General features: G+C 49.1%; 2 protein-coding genes across 3 annotated transcripts in view; one reads left to right on the top strand and one right to left on the bottom strand.

The window, feature by feature from the left end:
* LOC144153028 (toll-like receptor Tollo) overlaps positions 1 to 5,389 on the top strand; it is a 51,414-nt gene extending 46,025 nt beyond the window's left edge. Inside the window, exon 2 of the mRNA XM_077684662.1 lies at positions 89 to 5,389. Within this exon, the coding sequence (XP_077540788.1) occupies positions 437 to 4,018 (3,582 nt within the window). The 5' untranslated portion in view covers positions 89 to 436 and the 3' untranslated portion in view covers positions 4,019 to 5,389. The remainder of the gene's footprint in view (positions 1 to 88) is intronic.
* Positions 1 to 27,494, bottom strand: part of LOC144153878 (uncharacterized) — a 785,919-nt gene that overhangs the window by 641,155 nt on the left and 117,270 nt on the right. The window lies entirely within an intron of this gene.

Here is a 27,494-nt window from a genome sequence, read left to right as displayed (position 1 = left end):
CCCTTGACGCGCACGGCGGCACAAAGGCCACTTTCGAGCCGCCGCTCGCCTCAACCGGCGCTCCCTTCCATTTTCTTGTTGCTCGCAGGTCTGAGGAGGCAAGCACCGCCCAAAAGCGACGCCGAGGGGAGCGACACCGGAGATCGGCTCCGCTGGGCGGAGCGTCGCCCGCCGGCCTCCCCTGGACGCGGGAAGTGAGCCCGGCCCCGCACCCTGCTGGCCGCGCGAACCGGTCCGCGCGGCATTCGAGTCGGCACCGGCCTCGGCGGCGGTCGTGCAAATCGTGAGCTGTCGCAGTGCGCGTGGTTTTTGTGTTCGTGGTGCGTCGTCGTCGTCGCCTTGGTCCGGGTGCAGCGCCGGTGATTCGCGCAGTGGCGATGCGGACCTGGTCACTGCCGCAAGTGCCGGACGGCGGCGCGCCCCCGCTGCAGGCGGCATGAAGCGCCGGTGGTGTCGGGGCTCGACGGCGCTGCTGGCCCTGCTCTGGTGGCTACTGGCAGCGCAGCCCAGCCCCGCGGCGCGATATGTGGCGCCCGAGGACTGCCGCTGGGAACCGCTGGACGCGACCGGAGTGGCGCTCACCTGCGCCGTGCGGACGCTCAGCGGGGGACCCGAGCCGAGCAACTTCAGCCTCATCCAGCCGGGCCACACGGCCCGGCTCACCGTGCGGTGCGACGACCTGCTCTTCCAGAGCGACCTCATCAACGGATCCTTCGCTCACCTCAGCGGACTGCGCTCGCTCACCATCGAGCGCTGCAAGATCGAGGATGTGCCGTCGCTCGCGTTCGCCGGACTCTCGGAGCTGCAGAACCTCACCGTGCGGACTTACAACACGGACTGGGGCAAGCTGTCGCTGCGGTTGGCGCCGGACAGCCTGGCGCCGCTGCGGCAGCTCGTCACGCTGGACCTCAGCCGGAACAACATGGACTACGTGCCGCCGTCGATCCTGTGTCCGCTCGTGCAGCTCGTGCAGCTAAACGTCACGCGGAACCGGTTCGTGGATGTGACTAGGATGGGGTTCGCGGAAACGCGCTGCTCTCCGCTAGTTCAAAAGCTGGACGCAGGCTACAACAGACTTCGCCTGCTGCCCGAAAAAGGATTCGCGTCTCTTAGACAGCTGCGCGAACTCAAGTTAGACCACAACCAGATCGCGCGCGCCGAGCAAGGCTCGCTGTTCGGATTGTCCCGCTTGCAGACGCTCGACTTGGCGCACAACGCGCTGGTCGCGCTGCCGCCGCGGTTCCTGCAGCCGTCCGAAAAACTCTCCGAACTGTACTTGCGGAACAACTCGCTGAGCGCCCTGCCCCCGGGCCTGTTCGCCGGCTTGCACCAGCTGACGATGCTCGACCTCGCACATAATCAGCTCAGTTCCGGGTGGCTCGGCCCGGATACCTTGGCCGACTTAACTCGCCTCGCCGTGCTCGACCTGTCGCACAACCGACTCACCAGATTAGACGAGGCCGCCTTCAGGTCCCTGCACAACCTGCAGACGCTTCAGCTGCAGCACAACCTCATCGAGTCAGTCGCGGACTTTGCGTTCGCGTCGTTGTACAACTTGCACACGCTAGTCTTGAGCCACAACCGCCTGAAGCACGTGGGAACGCACATGTTTTCCGGGCTTTCGTCCCTGGGCGGACTTTACGTGGACCACAATAGGCTGGAGTCGCTGGCAGCGGACGCCTTTCACAACGTGTCGACTCTGCAGGAGATCATTCTCGCCGGAAACAGGCTTTCCTCAGTGCCGCGAGTCGTGCAGACGTTGCAGCTGCTGCGTTCCCTCGATGTGGCCGACAACATGATCACGGATATTCAGAACGCCTCTTACCAGGGCCTGCGCCAGTTGTACGGGCTGAACCTGATGGGCAATCACATCGGCAACCTGAGTCAGGGTGCTTTCCACGACCTACCGTCCCTTCGCATTCTCAACTTGGCTCGCAATGGAATCCAGTCCATTGAGCAAGGCACATTCGACGACGTCCCCGACCTGCACGCTTTGCGTTTAGACTCCAATTTCTTGGACGACGTTAATGGCCTTTTTAGTAACCTGCACGACCTCATCATGCTCAACATTTCGGCCAACCGTGTGCGATGGTTTGACTACGCGCTCATTCCCATCGGACTACAGTGGCTCGACATCCACGACAATCAGGTGGAGGCGTTGGGAAACTACTTTGAGCTGGAGTCCATTTTGAAGCTGAGGACGTTGGACGTGTCGCACAACAGGCTCACCGATCTCGACTCATCGTCCCTCCCTAACGGAATCGAGATTGTTTTCCTGAAGAGCAACCAGCTGCGGCGCATCCAGCCGTTCACCTTTCTCGGCAAGCAGAACCTCACGCGCGTCGACCTGACGGACAACAAGCTGGAGACCCTGGACATGACCATGTTCAGACTGAGCGAGGTTCCCAGCAGCCGGCCGCTTCCGCAGTTCATGGTTGCCGGCAACCCTTACCTGTGCGACTGTCATATGGAGTGGCTTCAACGCTTGGGAAATCTAGACGATTCAAGGCAGTACCCGCGGGTCATTGACCTAGCGGACGTGGTATGTCATCTGAGTTTCACTAGGAGAAAAGCCACCCTACCGCTGGTCAAGGCGCAGTCGTCGGAGTTCCTCTGCCGGTACCGCAACCACTGCTTCGCGCTCTGCCACTGCTGCGACTTCGACGCTTGCGACTGTGAGATGGTATGCCCAGACAACTGCACCTGTTACTACGACCAGAGCTGGAACACCAACATCGTGGACTGCAGCGCGCGGGCGCACGCCGCCGTCCCCAAGCAGCTCCCGATGGACGTGACCGAGCTTTACCTGGACGGGAATGACATACCGACGTTGTCTAGCCATACCTACATCGGTCGAAAGAACATGAAAGTGCTCTACCTGAACAGCAGCAACGTGCAGACCATCAACAACCGCACCTTCAGCGGACTACGCACGCTGCGCGTGCTGCGGCTCGACCGCAACCGGCTGGTCACGCTGCACGGCTACGAATTCGACGGGCTGGGAGAACTCAAGGAGCTGTACCTCTCCTACAACCACCTGACGCACATCAACAACGCCACCTTCCTGCCGCTCAAGCAGCTCGAGCTGCTCCACCTGGACCACAACTACATCCTCGAGATCGCCGTGTGGAACCTGCAGCTGCAGCCCAGGCTGACCGACGTGCGGCTGGCCGACAACCCGTGGTCGTGCGACTGCCACTTCGCGCAGGAGTTCGCGGACTTCCTGCAGAACCGCGGCGCCGAGCTGGTGCGCGACTTCTTCAGCGTCCAGTGCGTGCACAACGAGAGCACGGCGCTGCCCCTGTGGGAGCTGAACGCCACGTCGTGCACCAACGCGTCCGAGGCGACCACGCTGGCGCGCCACTTCCACGTCGAAGACCTGCTGCCGCTGCTCGTGGTCCTGGGCGTCGTGTTCCTGGTGCTGGTCTGCGCGGCGGCCGTAGCCTTCGTGTATCGGCGCCAGATGAGCGTCTGGTTCTACACCAAGTACGGCGTCCGCATGTTCCAGCGCGCTCCCGCCGAGGAAGAGAAGCTCTTCGACGCCTTCGTCTCGTACAGCAAGAAGGACGAGGCGTTCGTGGCGCAGATCCTGGCGCCCGAGCTGGAGTGCGGCAACCCGCCGTACAGACTGTGCCTTCACTACCGCGATCTGCCCATGGCCGGCGGCTACCTGACGGACGCCATCACCGAGGCCGTGGAGAGCAGTCGGCGGACTATCGTGATCCTCTCCGAACATTTCCTCAAGAGCGAGTGGTGCCGCTACGAGTTCAAGTCGGCGCACCACGAGGTGCTGCACAGCTGCAGCCACCGACTCGTAGTCATCTTCCTCGGTAGGGTCTCCTTCAAGGAGCTCGACCCGGACATTCGCCTGTGGCTCAAGTCGAGCACCTTCCTCCACTGGGGCGAAAAGAGGTTCTGGGACAAGCTCCGCTACGCCATGCCGGACTCGAGGCATCGCAAGGTCGGCGCGTCCTCCGGGAACCGCAGCGACGTCGCCAGCGTGGCCGTGCACATCTGACGAACAAGGCCCGTGCAGGACGTGTACAGCTCGCTGCTCCTAGACTTCTCGTGTACATAAAAGTGCGAGCCGGGTCTGCAGACGTGTGCGTGAGTGCCAAGGAAACGTGTGTTGTGGTGCGCGGTTGTGTTGTCGGTGCGCGCGAAGCCTCATGGATTACATGTTGCGAGGATTTGCACGGCCAGGGTTTTGCAGGAGCCGCCGAACCCCCCCTTCATCTAAGTCAAGTCTCCCTCCCCCTATGCGCAGCAGGTAAAAAAACAGTTCTGTTGCTCTGTTGCGGTTCCTCCGTACGCCAACGAACTTGTGACCCCCTTCCTACTCGCTTTTTTTTTAAACGAAGACTGTTGATCTAGGAATTGTACGAACTCTTTCAAACGCTGTTGTATACGTGAGGACGTTTTTTGAAAGGACTGGTGGCATGGCGTGGCCTTTACGACCATGCCGCGCTCTCTGTACATAGAAGTGTAAAATAGTGGTTCACTTTTTTTTTTATTCGTAACTTATAATTTTATTCGTCCTGCCTTGTACTTGTGTTGCTTCAAATGACTACCAAGAGCCAAAACAAATCGCCGGCACTTCGTGGCACGACGAAGGAATTGGACTGTGATGTACATTCCTATGCAGTTTGTGCTGGAGCCAGAAGGAATGATAATGCTTAACTTCTTGCACAGATTCTCTCCTTTTAAGCGAAATGGTGTGATTAGAATGGCGCAAAGAAATGTTTCAGAAATGCTGTCGCCACTATTTATTTATACTTATTTAAAGCGCGATTCACAACGTTACGTCATCGTGCATGTATCGTGACCTTAGATTTCCCCCCAAGCAACTCGGGTCTTCAGCCTCATGGACCATCCCGAATAATCTCAAATTGTCCCGACGGTAGTAGACTTGCAACAGTAGAGGCGTTCTCCGCGCAAACTTGAGAAGAAAAAAAAAAACACCAATTCCCGGTTAATTTAAACTCGAACTTGAAAATATCGTTGCGAAAGCCTTTAGAAGGTTAGCTTTCACTAGCTGTGAATGTACCAGAGTGTTTGATCTTAATTCCCGGTTGAACGTGTTACCCATTTCAAGAAAAGGCAGCAGTATTGTCAACAAAATTCCTTCAAGCGTTGGATTATTTTTTGTACTGCGTTTTCGCAAGTTTTACGGAAGTCCCGCGCGAATTCGCGCTCTTTTTTGTTTGTTCCTCGCCGGAAGTTGATAGTCAGAAGACAAAACCAATGAGGTAATGTACTTAGCTGCGTAAAGTTTTACCGTGACTGTAATAAACCCTCTGGAGCAGAAAAGGAAACGGTAAAAAAAAAAAGTTTGCGTAAAACTTTTACGGCAATAAAGCAGAGTGTGTCAACACTTCGGAACGTTGAACCTTCGTTTTGGTCTGCTTCTTGCGCAAGTCGCGCGTTTTCGTCTCTTGCACAACTGCCAGGCTGGAACGACCCCGAAGAGGGTACGTGCCCAGCGCTCGCATCTTTCCGGGTGTGTGTGTTCACCTACCGTACTTACTCGCGTTTCGCGACCCCACGAATGTGCCCTCACAATTGTGTATTATTAACGCGTACTTTCGGAGGAAAGCAAGAGTGAAACGTATGTCACTGGAAATTCGGCTTGGTTTCATCCTGAGCTTTTGACGAGAAAAAAAAAAAACACGCCGTAAAAAAAAAAACATACGTGGCTCCTAAAACTCGCGTAAATACGGTAGTACGGTTGTCTAAAACCCGCAATTTTGTGAACCTACCATATTCGCCTTGTAGCTGAGGCTTGTTACAGGGTGGAAAAAGGCCGAGACAATGCTCCAACTTCCATTTGGGTGCTTGGAAGTTGGTCAGCAAAGCATTCGTGCGTTCGCAAAGGCTGGTTGCCGTCAATGACAGGACCACTCCTACCTGCATTTGACACAGTGATCTAGACGAATCTAGAAATGCCCATCATACATCCGCACTCATATTCACGACCTTTAAGCTGCGCCAAGTGCGCGATTTCCATTGCTGCCTAAAGCATCATAAAGCTCATTCTTTCCTCGCATTCCCCCTTTTTCTTGCTAAATGTTTTTTTTTTTGTGTTGTTCAGGGCGAATCGCGCCTAGCCTTGGCACCTGGCGCCATCTCGTGCCGCAATCGGGAACCACGGGACACGCACGCGGAATGTTTTGTCAACAGAGTTTAATGGCCGCCGTGGTTACCGTTCTCTCTCTGACGGCGCAGTTAAATTTCGTAATAATTTAATAAAGCAATAGAGAGCATCACCTTGAAGTGTGAAAGTAATATTCCCTCTAGACGTTTTAGTGTAAGCTTCCGTGCCGTAGCAATCTTGCATGCATGGTTTACCTGTAGCGCACGTTACTTTAGCGCCCAGGTCGAGAATATTTCGTAATGAATTAAATTAATTTGATTTGATTGTAGCGTTTAACGCGCCGACGCAACGCAGGTGATGAGGCGCGCCGTAGTCGAGGACGCCGGATTAATTTCGACCACCTGGGGATCTTTAACGTGCGCCGAAATCTCGTACACACGGGCGTTTTTGCTTTTCGCCTCCATCAGAAAAGCGGCTGCCGCGGCCGGGAATCGAACCCGCGACCTCGTGCTCAGCAGCGGAACGCCTTAGCCACTGAGCCGACGAATTAAATTAAGATGTACGTTTTTTGCAGCGCCGTAAAGAATAGCGGGTGAGACATTATTACGCGATGTGCCATTTTTTGTGCAGCTTGAACTCGCAGAAGCGGCTTTCTTCCCCTTAATGTAAAACACAAACGACCCGTGTGTGCAGAATGCCACCTGCGGCCCAAGTCGACGTTCAAGTTCCGGGTTACCGAAATTAATCCGTAACCTTTCGTGACTGAAAGCATCAATGAACACGGCAGCAGTCCGACCTTCGGCACTCTAATGCTCCAGTCTTCAATTAGTATTGTGATATTATGGGCCAAGTGGTGAACGTGCTCCGGTATGACGATATCCTCAGAGGAATTTCTGTTGGCATTCAGAGGTTTGTCTTGTTCAGAGATTTAGTGTGGGCGGCGCCACGCTCGTTTAGATTCTCATAAAAAATGCCAAAAGTGTCTTGAGAGAGAGAGAGAGAAACATCTTTAATGAACAAGTGAGGTCAGCCAGGCGGGGCGCCCGACTTGCTACACCAAATGGGGGTGAAGGTGCGATGAAGATTATTGAAAACTCTCACTTACACATGAATACTCAAACACACAAACTCACACAAAAAGCACACACACATTCAGTGAGCTATGAACTCTCAGACAAAAAAGTGTCTTGAGAGATCTTATTTTAAGACGCTGGTATGTTTCAAATGGGAGAAAATTGTACTCTGCTATTTCCGGGAAGCCGACACTATTTCAGGCCCGGTTGCTCAAACGGAAAAGAAAAATTGAAGTTGCCATTTTGTCTTGGCTTTTGTTTTACAGACAAGCAAACAAGTTTTACGCGTGCTAAAACTTCAGTTTCAAAATTTGGGGTGTATAACGCGCAGAAGCTACAGCTAGGCTATGGGGCGTGACGTAATGTCTCGAGGGTTTCGAAGTGTATCCGAACACCTGGAGATCTCAAACTTGCGCTAAAATCACGACCCTCCAGCGTTTTCGTTTTTTGCCCGAAAAAAAAAATTGCTAGAACTTGTAAGCGCTATTATTGATTTTATTGTACTAAAAGAAAAAAAAAACATGGACAAAAATTAATTTCGTTTCCTTGTTGCATAGAGCAAAAACAAAGAAACAACAAAAAAACGGACGAAAGCGTTCGTAGCGATGTATAAATGAAACTCGCCTATTTGTGAACGCATAGCTCGTCCCGAAGTGCTACACTTTACGCAAGCAAAACAACATTCAGAAAGAAAACTCAACCTCGTTAGCCGTACCGTATACGTTGTGGTTGCACGCAGACGTCGGGCCTCACACTAGCAGCTTCCGCGCGCGCTGTTTGATTATAGTCCTTGGACCGTTCCTCGAGTCGTTAAATAACAATGGGCCAGAACGTCGGCCATGAATGTCCGTTTGGCACGCAATGCGTAGATCCACTCCGTTGCATTATCGACAGCTGCAAGATCCAGTAGCCCCCTTTTTTGTTTTATTTTCTCGCATCAGTGTTATTTCCAATTTGAATTTTAAATTTTGGGGGTTTAGGCGCCGAATATACACCTGGCTATACGGTGCGCCGTAGTGCAGGGCTCCTGACTAATTTTGTGACCACATGGGGATCTTTAATGTGCACTGAAATCGCGGCACACAGGTGTTCCACCTGAGAATGATGATGATGATCATTTGTGTTTATTGGCGCAAGGCCAGCTAGGACAAAGAGCGCCAAGACATGGCCATTTATGGTACACTTGTTAGTGTCACTACTAAATTACTATAGTAAAAACTATTATTACAGTAAAAAAATTCACGCATCTCCACGAAATGAATCATGACGAGTGGGCGAAGCTTACCGTAAATCACCCGTGGCATTGCCCACTCGTGCATGTAAATGAGTGACAACGCGTGTGTACAGTATATACAATTCCAATCCAATCCAATTCAATTTAATCCAATCCAAATTCAAATCCGACCCAATCCAATGCTCCTCGCGCATGCGAAGCGCGGTGCACACGTGCGCCAAGGGACCAGCCACGGACAAAGCGAGGACCTAAGGTGCTTCGCCCCTAAAACAAAATTATTGCAGTAGAAGCGGCCACCGCGGCAGGGATCAGCTAACCTGCGTCATTCCGCTCAGCAGCTCAACGCCTTAGCCCCTGAACCACCGTGGCAGTTGAGCGTGTTATTTGCCCTAACCCCGCATTGGGAATGTATCTAGCAGTGTAGCAAACGGAAGGATCGCGTTCACCAAACGGAAGCGTTGATATGTAGCCTTACTACACTGCTCATGGGTACGTGGCGCCCTCTAGTGCGTGATACCGCAACCACAAATTTAGTAACCGTCTAAAAAAGTTAACCTTAGAGAAGGTAGGCCCCTTTCTCGTACTAAAAACACAAGAACAACTCACTATTACTGCCATACCACCAAAACTACGTAGATTCTATTTTTGCCTCTGCAAAAAAAAAAAAAAGAACGTATTTAGCAACTTTATTTTGTACTCCCGCGGGGTAAACAAAGTATAGACTCCTTTGCGAAAATATCTCAGATTCGATTGTCTGTCAAACCTCGCATCGATTTTATCGTCGGTTTTGCGAGCTTTGCTGCTGTATTTTTACAAACTTAAGATTGTGACTCCTGACATATTACTAAAACACTATAGTCAGCTGTGACTAATAATTGCTTTATTTATAATTAAGACAAAGTAATGAACGATGTCAGTGGTATAAGAGTACTCAAATATGTGAGCGTACTCTTGCGGAACTTCTAAAGATGTAATGGGACGGGTGTTACCACTTATGGCAAGCAGTGTAGAGGCGCCGATTGTTGTAGCCGTTAGTGCTCGCCCAAATAAATGAATACTGGTTGACGTGGCAGATTTCGGGAATAAATTTGCGAAACAAAAATTTTTTTGTATATTCTTTGAAGCCGTATTTAGATGGCGTCTTTATTTTTGTCTTTTTTGTTTTTCGTGCGGAGGTTTAGAGAAGGACTTAAGCTGTTTCCTGTTGTATGTGTTTTTTTTTTTTTTGATTGCCTGCGGTCCTTTCAGCCCTCATCATAGTGACAGAAAAAGCGCGAAACAAATGAGTATTGAAAGTTGGAAGCTACAAGAAACTGGCGTCCTTACCAAGTCTTTTTCTTTTTTTCAAAAAATAATGTCATGTATGCAGCTGTCAAAATAGTATCAGCTGTAACGAGCGCGCTGGAACAGAGCAACAAACGTGGCGGCCCCGTCCCCCTCGTTCTCGCCTAGGCTTACTTCCCCCTACATACACGCACATGAGAAATTTCTGATATCGTACTATTCCTGTGAGTTTCCGTGATAGCCCCGTGGAGCGATGGATAGTGCTTAGAATGCAGTATTGCCTAAACTCGACGTTGCTGCCCATGAATTTCGAGAAAGTTCTATCTTCTACAAACAGTGCGTCGTGCAACATCTGTGTCTTTGTGCTTCCTGACTGTTACGAAGGAAATTCAAATAACCTCGCTTAACACTGCCACCTGGCGGTTGTTTTACGCTGTTCGGTGCTTTAAAACGCGGTGCAAGTCGCAAGGAATGCGCTAATCGGAGATTACCAGAAATAACGCTGTCCAGACATTTTCGCCCGCACAAGCACTGACGCAACCGTCGCAATTTCTTCGCTTCCGGCTTTAGTACTAAGCGGTGAGCCTTGCGCCATTTGCAGCCGCCCTGCGCGCGGTAAGGGGTAATTAAAGAACGACATTTGTTCAAGCTTACGCGCTTTCGCAACGGCAGTGCGCACGATTTTGGCAGACAAATCGCATTCGTTTATACTCGATTCTAGCTCCTCGTATAGTTGCTTCTTGGTTCGTTATACGCTGCGTGCGACTCGCACTGCAAAGATAGCGTGCCGGCTTCTACAAAGCAGTAACATTCTTTGTTTGCTTTTCTCGCACTTTATAACGGTGGTTCGCGAGTGAGAAAACATGAAAAGTATGGAGCCAGTCGCTACTCCAGAGGTTTGGTAACAATAAGAAAAAAATATTTAAGATGCAGGTGCCTTAACTGGCACATCAGCAGGGTGTTCCTTGAAAGTTTGTACCGAAAATAGCCTTTACGTTTAAGACACAGGTGAATGTTGCGGATAGATGGTACTAGCGCATCAAGCAATTACCGTCTCGTGTAACCACATCCGTATACCATCCGCGCCTTGTGTCACGTGTGCTGCTCAAGTGACCGGAAACATTCTCACTAAAAGTCACCACGCACGCAGGAATTGCCCGCGTGGTTAAACTACCACAATGCAGCGGCTATAGTATTCTTCACCTCCATCTGGCGTAGCAAGTCAGGCGGATATCCTGGCTGACATCGCCGGAGCTTTCTCTCTCTCCAAGAGCTTTCTCTCCAAATATACATGCACATAATACTGAAACTGAACAGGACAATTCGCCCTGCGAGAAACCACGAGAAAGTACCTTTCGTAGTTTGCGTTTTATGGTCTCCGGTTGTGTCCGAAGAGCAAGCAACAAGGTGTCGCCACCACTGAAGTACGCATGTTCCAAAGCGGGCTGGGGCTTAGAATCGAATGTACACGGAATGTCGAATTATGTTGGACCATTTTAGCATAAAAATTGCCTACCCCTCACCCCGGCTTTCGATGCCGTTTTGGTACTTACTTTGCGTAGCAAATCTCCAAAGATCATGTTCTCTTTTTTTTTTCTTTTTTTCCGAATGATGTGCTTTTTTGCTTTAATATGGTCGTGGACAGCAAGGTTTTAGTTAGCGACTTTTGAACGACTGAAGAGGTGCTCTAATTGCTGTGAGACCAGGTGCCGTGGTGGATCGTGCGGCTGAATTTGTTTTCGTCGCTGAGCACAGGGTCGTGGTCTCGATTCTTGGAAACTATGGTCGCGTTTCTACCGGATTCTAAATATAAGAAAGTGCGTGACCGCGACGTGTGAAGCATTTTTGAGAGCCAGGTGCAGGTCTTCCACAGGCAGTTTTTATCTCCTCAAGGTCTTTTCGGGGTCATTGAATTGCATCGCCGAAGTGCGCACGCCGCTAACAGTAAAGGAAGATTGTGGTCTTCCCGCCTTCTTTCGACGACGGAGAGTTCAGGTGTATTGGGCTCTAGATACCCTCTAAACTGTAATTTCAGGTGGCGTCATGGAGACCATTTCATGGTTGTGATGCTTATCTACTTAAACGAACCAGCCCGGAATTAATGAACCCGAAATGTGTGCTTCCGCGCTCATTTGATGGGAGCTGTGAATTTTTTATGATCATTCCGATGTGATACGACTTTCTAATATATGTTGAAGTCTCGAGCTATTTGATTTTATTTTGAGGTACTGTAGCGAGCGTTTCTAATTCGAATCACTTCCGTCCAACTTTCCGGTGTTGTCTATAGGTCCTATTTTTCTCTTAATACGGAAGGTTTAGTAAGTGTTATGGTATTGTTGATTGTAATCCAGAGATCCGTTACACGAAATGCGCCAAAATTACGATATGGTTTGGACGATAGCGCAGTCATTCAGTGATACTACTGACGGCTAGTTTAAGCTTACGCTAGTAAAGTACGAAATATGTGATTATGTTCCGCAAGCCATAAAAAAAATTAATTCAGGTAAGTATCGCAACATATGGCGCCGCCGTTTTCTATCAACGTTCTTCTGGAGCGTCAAATGGCATTCTAAAGTGTAGTGGCGGATTCGTAGGCCGAGCTGGCGCATAACTGCTTGTCATCTAATGAAGCTAATTCTCATTTTGCAGCGAGGGGCTTCACAACCGCCAACAGCGCGCAGTGGAGTAGCAAACACGAGCGCATCGTGCTACTCCATTGAGCGCGCACCATTGGCTGCGTGATAGCTTTGGTCATTGCACACCACGCTTTAAACTTTCGCTTTCAACATTCCCTCGTTTTGTCGTTTCGGTATACGCAGCGCTGGGTAACACACTCCGCCTCCCACCGTATAAATGCGCTGCGCGCCCACCGAACTCCTCATTTCCACTGCCCCTGTTTGCTTACAAATTTCGCTCACAAACCGCCACCCAACTGCGCGCGCACTTGGCAGTTGACAGATAGTTGCCGTCGCCGGAGACATGTTGACACAACCAAGCTCAGTTTAATTGCGGGCGCGTCCAGCGAGTACGCGCATTTGCATGCACCGCAAGTCGTTTGTTCAAGCGCAGACGGAACGAAGAAGCGTCGAGGTCCGTGTACTCTCCTCAATCGAATTCCACGGCAAGGAAGGAGCACGCTGTAGATCGCCCGGCAGGAGGCGGGCTTGCTCGGCCGCTCTTGCGCAACCAATGCGCCCGGCTCGCCTTTGTGCGAAGAAGAAGCCCAGACCCTTTATAGGTGGAGGGGGGACTAAAAGGGGCACGCAGAAACCGGAAGGCATCAGACATGGCGCAAACACGAGCGCCCTGCGTCGCGGTCTCATCTTCGCTGCTCGCGGGATCTCCCTTGCAGCAGGGTGCGCTCCGCACCGAAACCGGTTCCGCTCCGAGGACCCCGAAATGGAAGAGAGAAGCGGCAGCGGCGACGGGCTAGCCCTGTAATCCAGCGACGTTTTAGGTGCGCGTACTGCGTCGCCAGTTGCGGGCAGCGCTGCCGAAGCCTCGCCGTGCATATCACCGCGCGAGTCGCCGCCCTACGCGGTGAAATGTAGCGCGTCGTCTGCGCTGCGTTTAGAGCGGCGTTACTCTAAGATCTGTACCGCGAGTACCGCGAACAGTGAACCTTAAAAAACCCTGCAACTACATGTAGAGGACTTTGGAGGAGAAATAGCGATGCACGGAGGAGTCGATCCAAACGCGCGAAGGGATACACAAACCCCGGGGCCGTGCCGCCGAACCCGTCCGAAACACCGAATCGGTTGCAGACGACACGGCTTCCGGCGCGCTGCAGACAACAATGCAAGCTGGCCAGCACTCTCGGCGCCGTAAAAAAACGAAGATCGGCCGCCGCGCAGCCGGTGGACGACGCCAGACTTGTTCTCTGGTGGGATTCTTTAAACTGCGCCCCCTGAGCTGCTCGCGGGGCTCCCTCGGCTTTATTACACGTCGCCCAACGTGGCGGGGCCATCGACGCACCCAGCGGCCGCCGAAACCGGTGCGCGGCGGCGTTCGGTTTGCTTCTTGCTGGGTTGTGTTATCGCCGGGCGCCCGTCGTGGCATAAAGCAGGCAGCGCTGGACGGCCGGGACCCGCCCAGCTCTGTTGGCGTGAGCCCGTTTCACTCTCCTGCATCTTGTCAGCGAACGGGTTTAGCGCCATTCGTCGGGCTCCTTAGCCGGGCGCCCCGTTGGAATATGCAATTGCCGCCGATCGAGATAATGCGGCGATATGAAATTATCCGAACCAATTAGGGAGGTGGGTCACGTTGTCACTTCGGCAGTGACCTTGGAACGCGGATGAACTTGTGAAGTTTGAGCATTTGTTCGCACGGTCAGTACTGCGAGCGTGTGAGAGTTCGCGCACGCATCTGTTGACTTGGATTGTAGCTTTAAATATGCTCAAAAAGTACAAATAACTGTGATATTGCTGGAAATTCGATGCGCCTGATGTCGATATACGGTTATGAGAGAACAAAAGAAAAAGTTCATTTCAAGAAATGTTTATTACCAATGAATATTACCAACTCGGCAGCCGTATTAAATTATGCTTTATTTATTTTTATTCTTCTTTTTTCCCGAATCGGCTGCTCACTGGATGGACCTTTCATAAGAAGACCAGACGTATGGTGTCATATGGCAGATAACGTCGTTTCTATTGATTGATTATGAGGTTTAATGAGCGGACGCTACACAGGCAATGAGGCGCGCTGTAGCGGGGTGCTCCAAATTAATTTTGACCACCTGGGGATCTTTAACGCGCGCCGAAATCTCGAACACACGGGCGTTCTCGCTTTTCGCAAACGCGGCCGCCGATAACGTCGTTTCCAAGTATCGGCTGAAAAACACGAACCATGACTATGCTGAGGCGTGAATCCACACAGCAAAAATTACTGGAACAATTCGTTTCCAATTACTGTATTTACTGTGAAGTATTTTTTCGCCTGGAAGAATTTCTTCCACCTCACTGGCATTCACAGTTATTGAGGATCCCTGGTTTCTTAACAGGAAGACACCCTGAAGTGTAAGCACTGCAAGTGTAACTAGCGCGGGGAGTGAGAGCATGCTTCAGAACATTCACCCTTCTTAACACGAGAAAACAATTTATATTTATCCGACAACACTTTCAACCGACAACGTATTCAACCCAACCATTTATGCCTCGAAAAGCCGCCTAGTACGAGCCACCTAGCCGTAGTCTACATCACAAATTCTGCCATCATTTGACCTTCCTACGAAGGACTCATCAAGTGTTCTCACACTCACAAAGACTACATACAGACAGAGTACATACGGACTGAACTTCTCTGCCTCACTTGCTTACCGTCGCTGGCCATTGACGTCTCTTGTCATTAAAGCTTGCCATAACCACAACCAGCATGGCTCGCATTAATGCTAAAGTTTGCTTCGCCGCCATAACACACCATGTGCCGTGGTGCACCCTTTACAGGCAAAACTGTAATGACAAGAACTGGTAGTGTGAGTGCGAGTAGTGAGTACCCTTGGCATTAATGCTAAAGTTTGCTTCACCTTCATAATACCGCATGTGTTGTGGTGTGCCCTTTACAAGCAAGTCGGTAGTGGCGAAAACTACACGTGTGAGTAGTGCGAGTTGTGAGAGTATGCTTAGCACTAATGCTAAAGCTTGCTTCACCACTGTAATACATCGTGTGCAGTGATGCACCCTTTACAGGCCAACTGGTAATGGGTGCTAAAATAGCCTGATACCGCTGAAGTGGGTGAAATAGACTAATAATAACTTACGTAAGAAACTAACGAGTTTATGGTCCGGTGTATTGAGCCGTACTGTTTGGTAAACCGAGAGTCTAATAAAAGAATTGGCAGAACATCCACGAAAAGTCAAGTTTAGGACCAAGTTAGGACCGCGAAGTTTTATTGGCAATCGCTGACTTTTTTTATGAAGGTTTATAACCAAAGTTACTGTTACGCTTTTGGGCGAACATTTACGACGGTGATCAAAATACCTTGGTTTAAAGTTGCCTTTCATATATGCGACGTGGATGTATTCCGGTCAGACTTTGATACGCGAAAGAGTGAACCGCATTGTGACTCTAGACGCAGCCGACTGGGTTCTTCGCGAAAACGGCTGTAATATTGTGCCCACGATTTCTCAGTTCTTTCTTTGCGCGTACTAGCCACGCAAGCCTGAAAAGGCGCGATTGAATCCCACTTAATGCGCATACATCAACTGATATGCGATAAAAATGACACGCATAGAGATTTTTCGGCTACCTGTGACTATGTGCGGAATGTTTAAAGAACGAAAACGCATATTGCGAATTACATTATTCGTTGCGTTTTTGAAGTTATGTTACTTGCGACTGCACTAATTATGCAGTCTTAACTATTTTTATTTGTGAAGATATTTGTATAATAGAAATTTTTATGGTGCTGTTGGGCTAGTAATATTGTTTTCCAATACGTTGAAGCGCGGCAACTGTCGTAACAAAACAAACAATATAAACTATCGGGCAAAAGCAAACTCATTGCGTCAGTAAATTTACTTCGGTGCGAATTAAGCGATTTTATTATTTTGGATGTCTATGTTTGACAATGCGGTATTTTAGTTTGTATGTCCGTAGGCTGCAGTAACATATCAAATGGGAAATCGTTTTTTTTTTCTTGAACGTTTGGGTTACGCGTCGAAGCGATACCTGCGCTATGTGGTGCGCCGTAGGGAAAGGCTACGGATTACATTGGAATACCTAGAGATTTTAACGTGCAGCAAAATCTCGCCACGCGGGCATTCTCGTTCATTTTTTTTATTCATTTTTTTCACTTTGAGTTTTTGCCGCGCGGCATATGAGAGGCGGTTTAAAGATGGGAGGAGAGAAGAAAGTAGGAAGGCAAGAGAAAGAGAATAAAAAACTAATGAAGAAAGTACGGAGAGAGGGGCTGAACCGACAGATTTTCAGGTCTACAGGTATGCATGCAGTCCAGTGGCGTGCAGAAAGTCCATCAGCGACCTGCAGTATCCATCGTCCTGCACCCAGCGGTTGTAGTCATTCGGCTTATCCCACCGGAGACCAACCTTGTCCTCCATCAGAAAACAGCCTCCAGGATCGGTACGCAGCAAAATTGTTTCTAAAAATGCAAAATGTAAGGAGAAACTGGGAAGGCACCGTGGTTGGGAAGAGCGCCGCAATGAAGGTCCCCGTTTCATACTGTAAATAATCCGACGTTGTTTCACGTACAGAAAGTATTGGACAGACTAGAGTTTCACATCCTCCGCTTACCAAAAGCGCAGCCACATGCGATTAGACTTGTAACCTCGCGGCCACGTAATTGGGATGGAGGCGAGAAGGAGGTGGAGGGGTGAAACGTTTAGCAGTACGCATTTCTCTTGTGTATGGTACTTCTGATGACGTCATCGATTGCGTAAATGCTTTGTGTCGCAGGCCCGGCGCTCGCCCTGATTTTTGCTTCATTTCTTGATTCCAGACCATCCGTTGACAGTAAGCTCCGTAGCAGCAATTTACTTGTGTGCGAAAGGCGCACATCCCAGTCAAACATTAAAATAAAAAAAATCATATCTATGTCTCGCAATTTAACACTTCTGCTTTTGGCAAGTGAGCCTACGTGTGCGAGCGGAGCCTTGCAATGCGAGGAGGTTTCGAGAATACACTATGACCGTTCCCATAACGCAGTTACAAGTAAGGTTCATAAAAGAATACATAGGGGACGGGGATTGGTGCGGCAAGGGTTATCATAAGATTTATTTGAGGAAAAAAATCCTAAAAGACGCCTTCCCAACGCATGTTGTTTGTGGTGTGCGCTTCCCGTCTGTAGTTTTGTGTGTGTGCGTGTGTGTGCGTGTGTGTGTGTGCGTGTGTGTGTGTGTGTACGCGGTTATGCAGAGGCAAACATGGACGATTCGTGACAATAGTCGCTGTCTTAGCCGTCATCGCCAAAACGGCTGCAACATTTCAGAAAGAACCCTGAGCAGTTTATTGATTTTTATAATCAAAGTTAAAAAAATCCAGTAAGCGAATAAAAATGTATCGCCCAACATCCAAAATACTAATTAAAATGAAAATGAAACGCATGTGTGCGCGTTTAAAGCAATAACGGAGTAGATAAAGAGGTCGGAAAGCTTATTACCATTTTCTCATCCCACCCATATGATTGGCTAGGCAGAAAAATGCTTTAAGATAATGCAGTATATCAGTGTCATTGAATTATCTTGCTCCCTTTTGTATTAGACGTGCATACATGTGCGGGCGCTATGTAGAGCTTTATTCAATTGCCAATGACACCAGCAGTGTGAGCCAAGGCTTTCCCCTGATTCCGTCAGTTTCGTAACAAGGCGTTGCCGTACGGTCTGCGCCGTCTCAGTGGTGACAGGCCAAGCGGCCAAGATACGAGCAGCGAACATGAAACCAGCGACTCTCCTGGAACCCTGCCTTGTACAGATAAGAAAAGCGGACCGTTGGCGCGAAATGGCCCGAAACGGTCGCCGCATTCCACGCGAATCCCTGCACAGTGTATACATTGTCGCACAGCTGGTCCGATAGCGGAGCAAGGACAGGATAAGGAAAACTAAGATGAAGCTCTTCTCACCCTCATTCTTTTATTTTCTCCTCATACTTTCCACCATACTGCTTCTTTGATCTGTCAAGCTCCGACCTCCCGGGGCTCTATTTTTCGCGCAGCAAGATATTCTTCATAGTTATCGCCTTGCATGCCGGGTGTTCGGAACGACAACGCAAGTGCGCATGCGTATAACGACCGTCCGCGCGTGCCCCGTTTTTTCTGGGCCCACTTTAGAGATGTATGACTTGCTTAACTCAAATGCGCTATTCAATAAGACGTCATTGATAAGCTGTTAGAGTGGCTTACACGCGCGGCACTTCGCCGTTAACGATAAGGTTATGCGATTACGTTTACCTTCCAGTGCTTTATTTTGATGCCGGATTTTTTTTTCAATGTTCTGGAAATTTTCTTTTGATCAGAATGGAGACATGTCGCCTGCGTGGCGTTGCCGACGTGAATTACTCTTCTGAATTGAACGCTCTGCGTAACCAGCTTCGGCCAGGTATACAGTTACAGATAGTTTCGAGCCTTTGTCACTCGCGTTTGCACGCAAACCGTGCCAACGCTGTTACATTGTTCTTTAGACAATGAAGCCCGCGCGTCAAACTCGTGCGTCCTTGTAAAGAACTTCGAAATAATGAAGTGTAACGGTATACATGACTGAGTTAACGCAAACAGACAGAATAAGGGCAAGATACACAGGAGTCCTATTGTGTAGGCGCCCTGTGTGTTACCCGCTCTTGTCTGTCTGCGCTACCTTAACTAATGAAGCCGTCCCGACACACCCACCTGTTTACTTTAGTTTGTGATGGTATCGCGTCGTTACCGTTACGCCCGTAGAGTCGAAACGACAGCACGCGTACACAGCTCCGCAACAAAACTAGGCTCCCGCTGGCGACTACAGCCGCGGTGTAGCTAAGCACGTGCGCTACATTTCAAACCCTATTTCACCACGTCGACGAAATATGAGCGAAATTGGAGCTTTTCTGAAGTCGGGAAAAGATTAAAACCCGGCGGCTCGCTGTTTTTTAAAGAAAAATTTGAGGGGAGCGAAAATGCACTTATTAGGTGATGGGCAATGCAGAATCTGGCTTGAACTGCACACTGGTTAACACCATCTCCACGGGCTCCATTTTTTTTTATTTCTCTCAAACGGCGACTGATCAGATTAAACCTCGTACTGCCGATACTGTTGTCGTATTGTCATAATCACAATCCGACGTAAAACCCGCAGCTCCGACACGATTTGCCGTAACTTTGTCTCAACTATTCTAAATACTTATCCCACTTGCCGCTTAACTAATACCTAAGCTATACCCGCTGCATTTCCGCGAAATTTGTGTCTAATCTGTGCAGTGGGACTCTAAATTCGACGCGGTGCGCTGCGAGCGAAACGGTTTAAGAAATGTAAACAACTTGAAACTGAAACCAATGAAAATCATAGTCCTGGATATAGCTCACGTCTGTTGAAGCTTCAGAAATGTTTTGCGAACGCTGATAGATATCAGAACTGTTATCTGTCCCGAAGGTCGTCGTTGATATCGATGGCTTTGCTCAGTTAGGCTGATACGAGAGGGACGTTCTTGAGACGTTAGAGTGAAGAATAATGACCGAAAAAAAGACCTACTTCTACTTGCGGTTAGCGGAACTTTGAAGAAGAGGTTCAGGAACTTATGATTGTGTATTACGGTGGATTCATATGCGTGAACTGTATGTATAATGTTTCTCAAAGCAAGAAGGTTGGTAACTTCTATGTGCGAGCGCAATTCATAGGGATGAGGTTGCCCTATAAGATGCATGAAACGAAGATGCATAAAGATAGCCATGCATACTGATTAACATGCGTTAACATCTTCATCAGCTCTCACAAATGTGAAGTGGGAAGTTGAAGCTCCTAAATGCTCTTCACCGGGGAAACAAAGTTACACACGTCAAGCAAAAAAAAAAAACACGAACACGAAGAACACGAACCTTCCAGCGCACACTTCTCGTCCGCTAGATTAACATCTCGAGCAGACAACTCTCAAATATTCAAATTTCGCCCTCGCGAAATGAGGGAATGAAAAAGAAATGAAGCCATAAAGAAAGCGAATCAACGAAGGTACACACACGCTCTCACTCTCGCGCGTTCTCTTTTCTCTCTCGTACATTCTCGCGTGTTGCCGAAGTTAAACTTCGCGCGTAATTAGCCATCAGGTCATTCCAGCGGGCGGCGGAGCAAATCTTGTGAGAACAGCTCGGCGTTCGCGCCGGCCGCTAACGAATATTAAAGACGGGGCCACGTAACGAGCCGGCGCCCTGTGCGCTGGGGTCCAATAAGCTCGCGGATGTATACTGAACAGGCAGTCAAGCTAGAAACTAGGCAGATAGATAGGTAGATATAGAGACGCGGCGAGAGAGAAGCAAAAAACGCATCACACGAATGAAACGCTCTCCGGGGCAAAAGAAACGTCCATTTTTCCCGGGCTTCTCTCGCGAGATGAGTCAATTTTAGCCGTTGATTAGACGGCGCGCATAATTACACGCAAAGTGGAACGGAGTAAGGAAAGGCCCTGCGCACGTGAGACTGTCGGTGGGGTGTGCGCTCCCAGACGCACACACATGAGAAGGGGAGGGTGTGGGAGAGGAGAGGAGGAGAGCTGGCTGGCGGGGTGACGATTACAGGGTCCCCCGCGAGTATAACCATAATTCTTCGAGCTGCCCGCACCACACTGACGCTGGTTGTACGCAACATCCACCGCATCCCCGTCCGCGCCACCTTCCTTATTCGCGGCATTCTCGTAGCGGATGTAATATACGTCCCGGTTACCCTCGCTTCCTTCTCTCACCTATCGTCCGCAACATCGTTTTTATCCAGGGTGAGGTAGAAGTGGAAGAAGAAAAAGCACGTCTTGATTAATGCTGTTATAAGATGATAAGCAGAAAAAAAGTAATAAGCTTGCTGCGGATTTTTATGTTGGGCTTAGCGAGGTGTAAGCTCATTAGCATTCTCTCAGTGAGGCATTGGTTTTTCGGTGTGAGTTTTAATGCCGCTGCAAAAACAGGTGACCCCAGGCACGACCGTTTCTTGCCGGGCGAAGAATAAAATGGAAAAGGAAAATCTTCCCATAATTCAATTCCAATATAGTGCGCTCGAGTTCAACATTGGGGAGTGACTTTAAAGGTATTGCTAAATCATTAAAGGTATTGCCAAATCACCGCCTCGCCGCAGGCATTCGATCGCGGAGGGCGCCACCTTGTAAAGCACTTAGGGCTGCTTGCACCGTTAACTCCGCGGCCATTGATTTAGATTCGCCGCTGATGCCGTAAATGAGCGGGTCAGTGTCACATGTCGCGCCACCTGTCGCCCAATTTGTCCCCTAATATTATTCACAGCCGGCTTATAATCGTCTTTACTGCGTGAACAACAGTTAGCGCAGGCCGACATAAGTTTGCGCCGTCGATCCGTGGGCACAGAACGACGTCAGAATAATAGTACGGCAGAGCGCATGTGGAGAGGGAGACGTCAAGCCCAGCCCCGAGCCAACGGCATAAGTGGTTACGGTGACCACGGGGTCACCGCTGCACGGCTTCTGTACGACGCGCCCGCCGTCCCGCTTCTCGACGCGTCCCGTCCACGCTTGTATGCGTTGTGAAATGGAGTGTGACGCGAGTGCAGGGCTGAGCAGGCGACGGAGCAGGATGGAATGAGAGAGGCGGCGAAACGCCGCGATACTGGTGGACAACAAAATGAGCTGCAGGCAACCAATGCCGCTGCTAAGGCGAGAAAAGGGTGGCCAGTGAGTCGTTTAGAATGCAAAGCACTATTTGTACTGTTTGCGAGGGGCGTGAGAGAAGCGCCTTGTTGTGCGTTACTGAAGCCAAAGGAAGGCGTCCGCATCAGGTCGAGCGTCGCGTTTGCGGGGGTGAGGTAACGGGTGCTCATGCATTCTTGAAGGTCCACCAATGGATCTTCAATTAATTTTTGAGCCGTAATGTCTGCCGGTACGCACGTACGTACACATACATACATACATGCGTACACACATAAATACGTTCATACATACATACATACATACATACATACATACATACATACATACATACATACATACATACATACATACATACATACATACATACATACATGAGTGCATACAAACACTAATCAAGTAGCGCGTACAAACGATTGCTAACGCTCGGGAAAATGTGAATCAAATAAATAATTTGATGGGCGTTTTCCGTGTGGCTCTTTTAGTTAAACCCTTCTTCGTCGCGTACGTATATTGCAATCTAGAAGAGACATTGCCGGGTTTAAAAATCTCGTCGGTGATGTAATTGGCGCCTCTGATTTCACACACACACACACACACCGCGATTAGAAGAGCCGCGCCTTGTATGGCTCTACAGGAGGTTACAGATCGAACTGCTCCATTTAAAATATACGAATTGACATAGCATTTACGGGTGCGAAATTCCGTATGAGCACCTCACAGCAAGGCGACGTGGGTGGGGGATCCAGTCTAGCAGAGGCGGAGAAGTCGTCAGGGTCGAGTACGTCGCACATTTCCTGTCTTTCCAATAACATTACGTCAGACAGGAGTAGAGAATGAATGTGTGTGTGTGAGGGAAGAACTTTGAGCGGAGAAAACAAAGCGAGGGAGTGGGTGTCGTCATATACTGATCAAATGTTTTCGTATGTATTTCGTATGATGTCTGTCTGTCTGTCTGTATGTATGTATGTGTGTATGTATGCATGCATGTATGTATGCATGTATGTATGTATGTAAGAGAAGAAAAACTTCGAACAAGGTAAAAGCATGATTGTTGCCAACGTTTCAGCAAAGAGACTTGCTTTCGCTGAAACGTTGGCAACAATCGTGCTTTTACCGTGTTCGAGGTTTTTCTTCTCTTGTGTTCTCTACCATCTTAAAGTTCTACTGCTCCCTGTATGTATGTATGTATGTATGTATGTATGTATGTATGTATGTGTGTGTGTATGTATGTGTGTGTGTGTATGTATGTATGTATGTATGTATGTATGTATGTGTGTATGTATGTATGTATGTATGTGTGTGTATGTATGTATGTATGTATGTATGTATGTATGTATGTATGTATGTATTTCGCCTCCACTGATGACGGGAGTCGACCCTGCAACCTCGTGTGTAGCTGTAACTTACATCATCGTCATTATCATCGTCGCCGTTGCCAGCCTATTCATTTCTACTGCAAGACCGAGGCCTATCTCGTGAACAAGTGCTCTTATCCTGGACTGTCCGAATTCAACAGTTGCCGCTAAATTCTCCCATCTCATCTCCACATCGAGTTCTCTGTCTTCGCCTGTGCCCTGTGCCGTTAGCCAATCCAATCCCTTAGCCTGGTGGCCCGCGCGTCGTCAGTTGTCCTCATTACATGCCCATTGCAACTGCCCTTCTTTGTCTTAATTTTAGTTAGGGTATCTTCAACCCTCGTTTGCTCCTAATCCAAGGCGCTCGCTTCATGTTAATAAGCTTTACTCCTATCACTCTTCTTTCTATGGCTTGACGGACCGACCTCATTTTTGTCTCGGTTCGCTTAGCATGTCCCCCAGTATCTGCTTTATAATTCATCCCAGATAGTACGGATTGGTTGTATACCCTTCTCTTTAGTGACAGAGCTGGCCTAATGTCCATTGGAGTGTTTGCCGTATGCTGTCCAACTCATAGAAATTCTATGCCTTATTTACTTCTGGCGGTAGAGATCGGCATTGTCAACGTGTTAAAAATGGTTATATTCATCCACCCTTTATAGTACGTCATTATAATATATGAATATGTTACATGTAAATATTGACTATTATGGGTTCCGTTTGCATGCGGCGTTGTGTGGCAATCGATGCATGCAAATGGAGTAACCCACCGGAACAAACGACAAACGCCGTGTCATATGCACACGTTTTGACGATCTGCTTAATTAATACAAGTATTTAGAAGTCGTATGAAGGCTTCCAACCACACAATTTTTTTTTTTACTTTTACTCTTCGAGCAAGATCGAGCCCCTGGCGTGAGCTCCTTGCCACCAATTCCATCATCCGTGTGGTTGGTTGAAGGAGGGTTGCGTGCGTGTGCTGAACTTTATTCTTCGGCATGCCTTCGTTGGTGCCGCCTCGCAATGATAACGCTCAGATGGCGTTTAGAACTGAATCAATGTGTCGATGCGAGCTAGTTGGTACTTCACCATGCGAACAGATTAAGCGCCAGGCACAACTGGACGAAGAAAAACAGACAGGAAAGGGGCGTTTAGAGCCGCCTTTTCTGGGAGATGACAGCTGTGTAGGCATTTATTGACTCCCGAAAAAGTAGGTACGTGTCCGCAAACGTATTGATCGATTGACTGTAGGGTTTAACGCGCCGACGCAGCGCAGGTGATGAGGTGCGCCGTAGTGATGGGTTCCGGATTAATTTTGACCACCTGGGGATCTTTAACGTGCCCTTCAGGTAGTCAAAATTAATCCGGAGCCCTCCACTACGGCGCTCCGGATTATATTTCTTTCTCTTGCCTTAGAAGAACAGCGTACTTAGTGAGTTATGGGTTCATTGTGGAAAGCTACGCACAAAACACAGCACTTTCGAAGGAAAAATGAATGTTCGCTGTCACTCGTGTCGTTTCGAAAACTCCAAAGATTTCAAGCCTCCTTGAAGCTGCCCAAATGGTGCAGCCCTCGTGTCGTCCATTTCTTCTTCAAAAGTGCATTGTTTTGTGCGCAGTTTTTCACAATCATTGCACATGCCCTAGAACTGATCATTAAGTCCACACTGACAGCTGTTCCGCGTCTTTGCAACCACTGTGGCAATGTTTTTTTGCTGTTTCGTCCGCTAATCAATACTTTTGATTGAGATTGAATTTCGATTGAAGTATCCGGCGGTATATTTTTGTAGTCACCGCTCAACAAAACCATGAAGCAAACACGCGATTGTTGTATGTTCAGAGCCTTGACTCCTTCGTCACTACGGCGGATTTATCAAACGAGTAAGATATATGTCGCCTTAGTAACTGCGGGTATACTCGTACACCGCGTTTGTTCGGGAGAATTTGTAACGAGTGCATCGAGATATATACCTCAGCGTTCATCATCCACATCGAATAACCGAATGGCGCAAAAAACAGCGTTGTTTCTCAAGACACTCGTAAAATTAAGCTTCCGCCACAGGGTACATGCGCTTCAAGACAAAATGCGAGGTTTTTCTCATGTTAAAATCTCACTTCTAAATGTGTTAAAAAGAAAGACATCGCCATTCGAACATTAAAAGGAAAGACGGTAGCGACTGTGCAGTGTTCCTGTTGTCCAAAGTGCCCTGTTGCATAACATCTTCGAATCGTTGGAGAATATGTATAGGCAAGACCAAGTGACGCGGCGCTTTCAAACCGCCGCTGCTCTGAACCATAAGCTTAACATTTCCTAGCGAACTTTAACTGAAATGTCAGGCACACCGTCTGAGTTGAGGCAAAAATACGGCGGCTTTCATAAAAGTTCCTGAGGAATGGCTGGCGGCGGGGACCAGCGACAAATTATATAGTCAAGCTGTACTTCCATTCGCCTTCTATATTCGAACCAGACAGGCCGATTGATTTTTCGAAGCACTTGCTCTGACTTCACGCCCGCCCCTTTAAACCTAACTGGGACGTTATGTAACTCGACATGCAGTCAACGTCAAAAAACTACCGCATTTTACGCGACCGAGTGGCTTCAAAATTGAACCCGCATTACGCACTTTTCTTCGAGCGACCCGAAATCTTGCGCATGCCTTTCCCGGAGCTTTTACGGTTGCGAGAGGCGAGCGCATTCTTTCGCGAAATCGATATACCAGAGCCGCACAGCGCTTAGTTAACATAAGTGCGCCACGGAACCATAACAAGCAAAGCAAAAAGAACCACAACAACATTAAAAACGTATACTTCCACCAACAAATCCTTTCAACTTTGCATCAGCATCGCCAACCAAGAAACCTCGGGTTAGGCCTCGTCGAACCACTCAAAACTTTCATATCTTGCCCTAGCATTTTTTTATGAATGAAACAGTGCTCGCATGCCACAAGCTTGGAAGGATCTGCGTCGTGTGTAGAACCGCTCAATCAATTCACGCTGCACTCCAACTTTTCCACGTCATTCGCTAATGCGTCTTTGGCGTTATTTGCGGTCAGTACCCGCGCATGGGTAGGCTGTATGTAAGGGATCGTACTGTGCCTTCGGATCATGTAGGCGCCGCTACCGTGTTCTTGTGTAAGAAGTATTTTGAACTTCGCGCTCTTTGAACAAAAACAGTTGCCTTATTACGACATGTCGCAGCAACTCAGTAACAACGCATCGACCATGGCAACCTACCCAATGCTAAATCTTGGTGCCTTTGCGCGCCTTGCTTGGGCCTATGTGCACCTTACCAGACGGGCTATACCGACTCTTCATCGACGTCCTGCAGGTGTCGCCACATGACACCACTTCGCTACAGATGACGCTTCAAAGCACATGGTTTAAGACAGCTCATCGCGATCTAAAAGCGCATTGCTAAGTATAGAAGGAAGTACGTCAATGTCCCGACCACCTGCTCCACCCGGCCACCCTACTCCCACAAGGTAAGCTCTCGCAGCGATACATGCTGCAGATGACCGCTGGGCGGCAGCGAGTGGGCGCCACCCGTCACCATCTCTGACATGGTCTTCGGTGGCGCATGCGCCTTGATATCGGCGACACCAGCGAACGTCTCGAACTGGCACCTTCAGAAAAATGTACCACCTATGAAATAGGAACGCCTTGTGGTGTAAAATCTCAGCCATATGGGTAAGTTGGTGCTGAAAGAGTTTAGACTTGTTGACGAGCGCGAAAAAGACAGTAGCCCGAAGAAAGCATTCACACACACCTACGCTAGCTCTCGCCGCGAACATGCGCCGAAAAGCGGTGCTCGCGTTCGTTTAGTTAGACGCAGTTGTGTTGTTTCACATACTGCTCAGTGAGCACCATGACGAAAGAACATCGACACAGCTTCTATCCTTGGTTTGAACTTCGCGCCTGCTATGCGCTGTTGTCTCTGAACACGTTATGGAAGCATCGAGCAACCGGTGGTTGAATCCTCACACTTTTGGCGCGCTTGACGGGATGACTGGCGTTGTATAGTCGAATATGATTTGTATAAGCAATAAACAAAAAACGTTAAGCTCCGCAAATATAAGCAGATCCATAAGCAATATACCTCCAGCACACAAGAACGTTTTTGTTTCAGGGTAAGTTGCCACTTTTTGCGGCAC

This window comes from Haemaphysalis longicornis, unplaced genomic scaffold (genome assembly GCF_048455015.1).
Source record: "Haemaphysalis longicornis isolate Haplotype H1 unplaced genomic scaffold, Haemaphysalis longicornis Haplotype H1 scaffold_9, whole genome shotgun sequence".
NCBI classification, from domain to species: domain Eukaryota; kingdom Metazoa; phylum Arthropoda; class Arachnida; order Ixodida; family Ixodidae; genus Haemaphysalis; species Haemaphysalis longicornis.
This window is presented reverse-complemented; position numbering and strand designations above follow the sequence as displayed.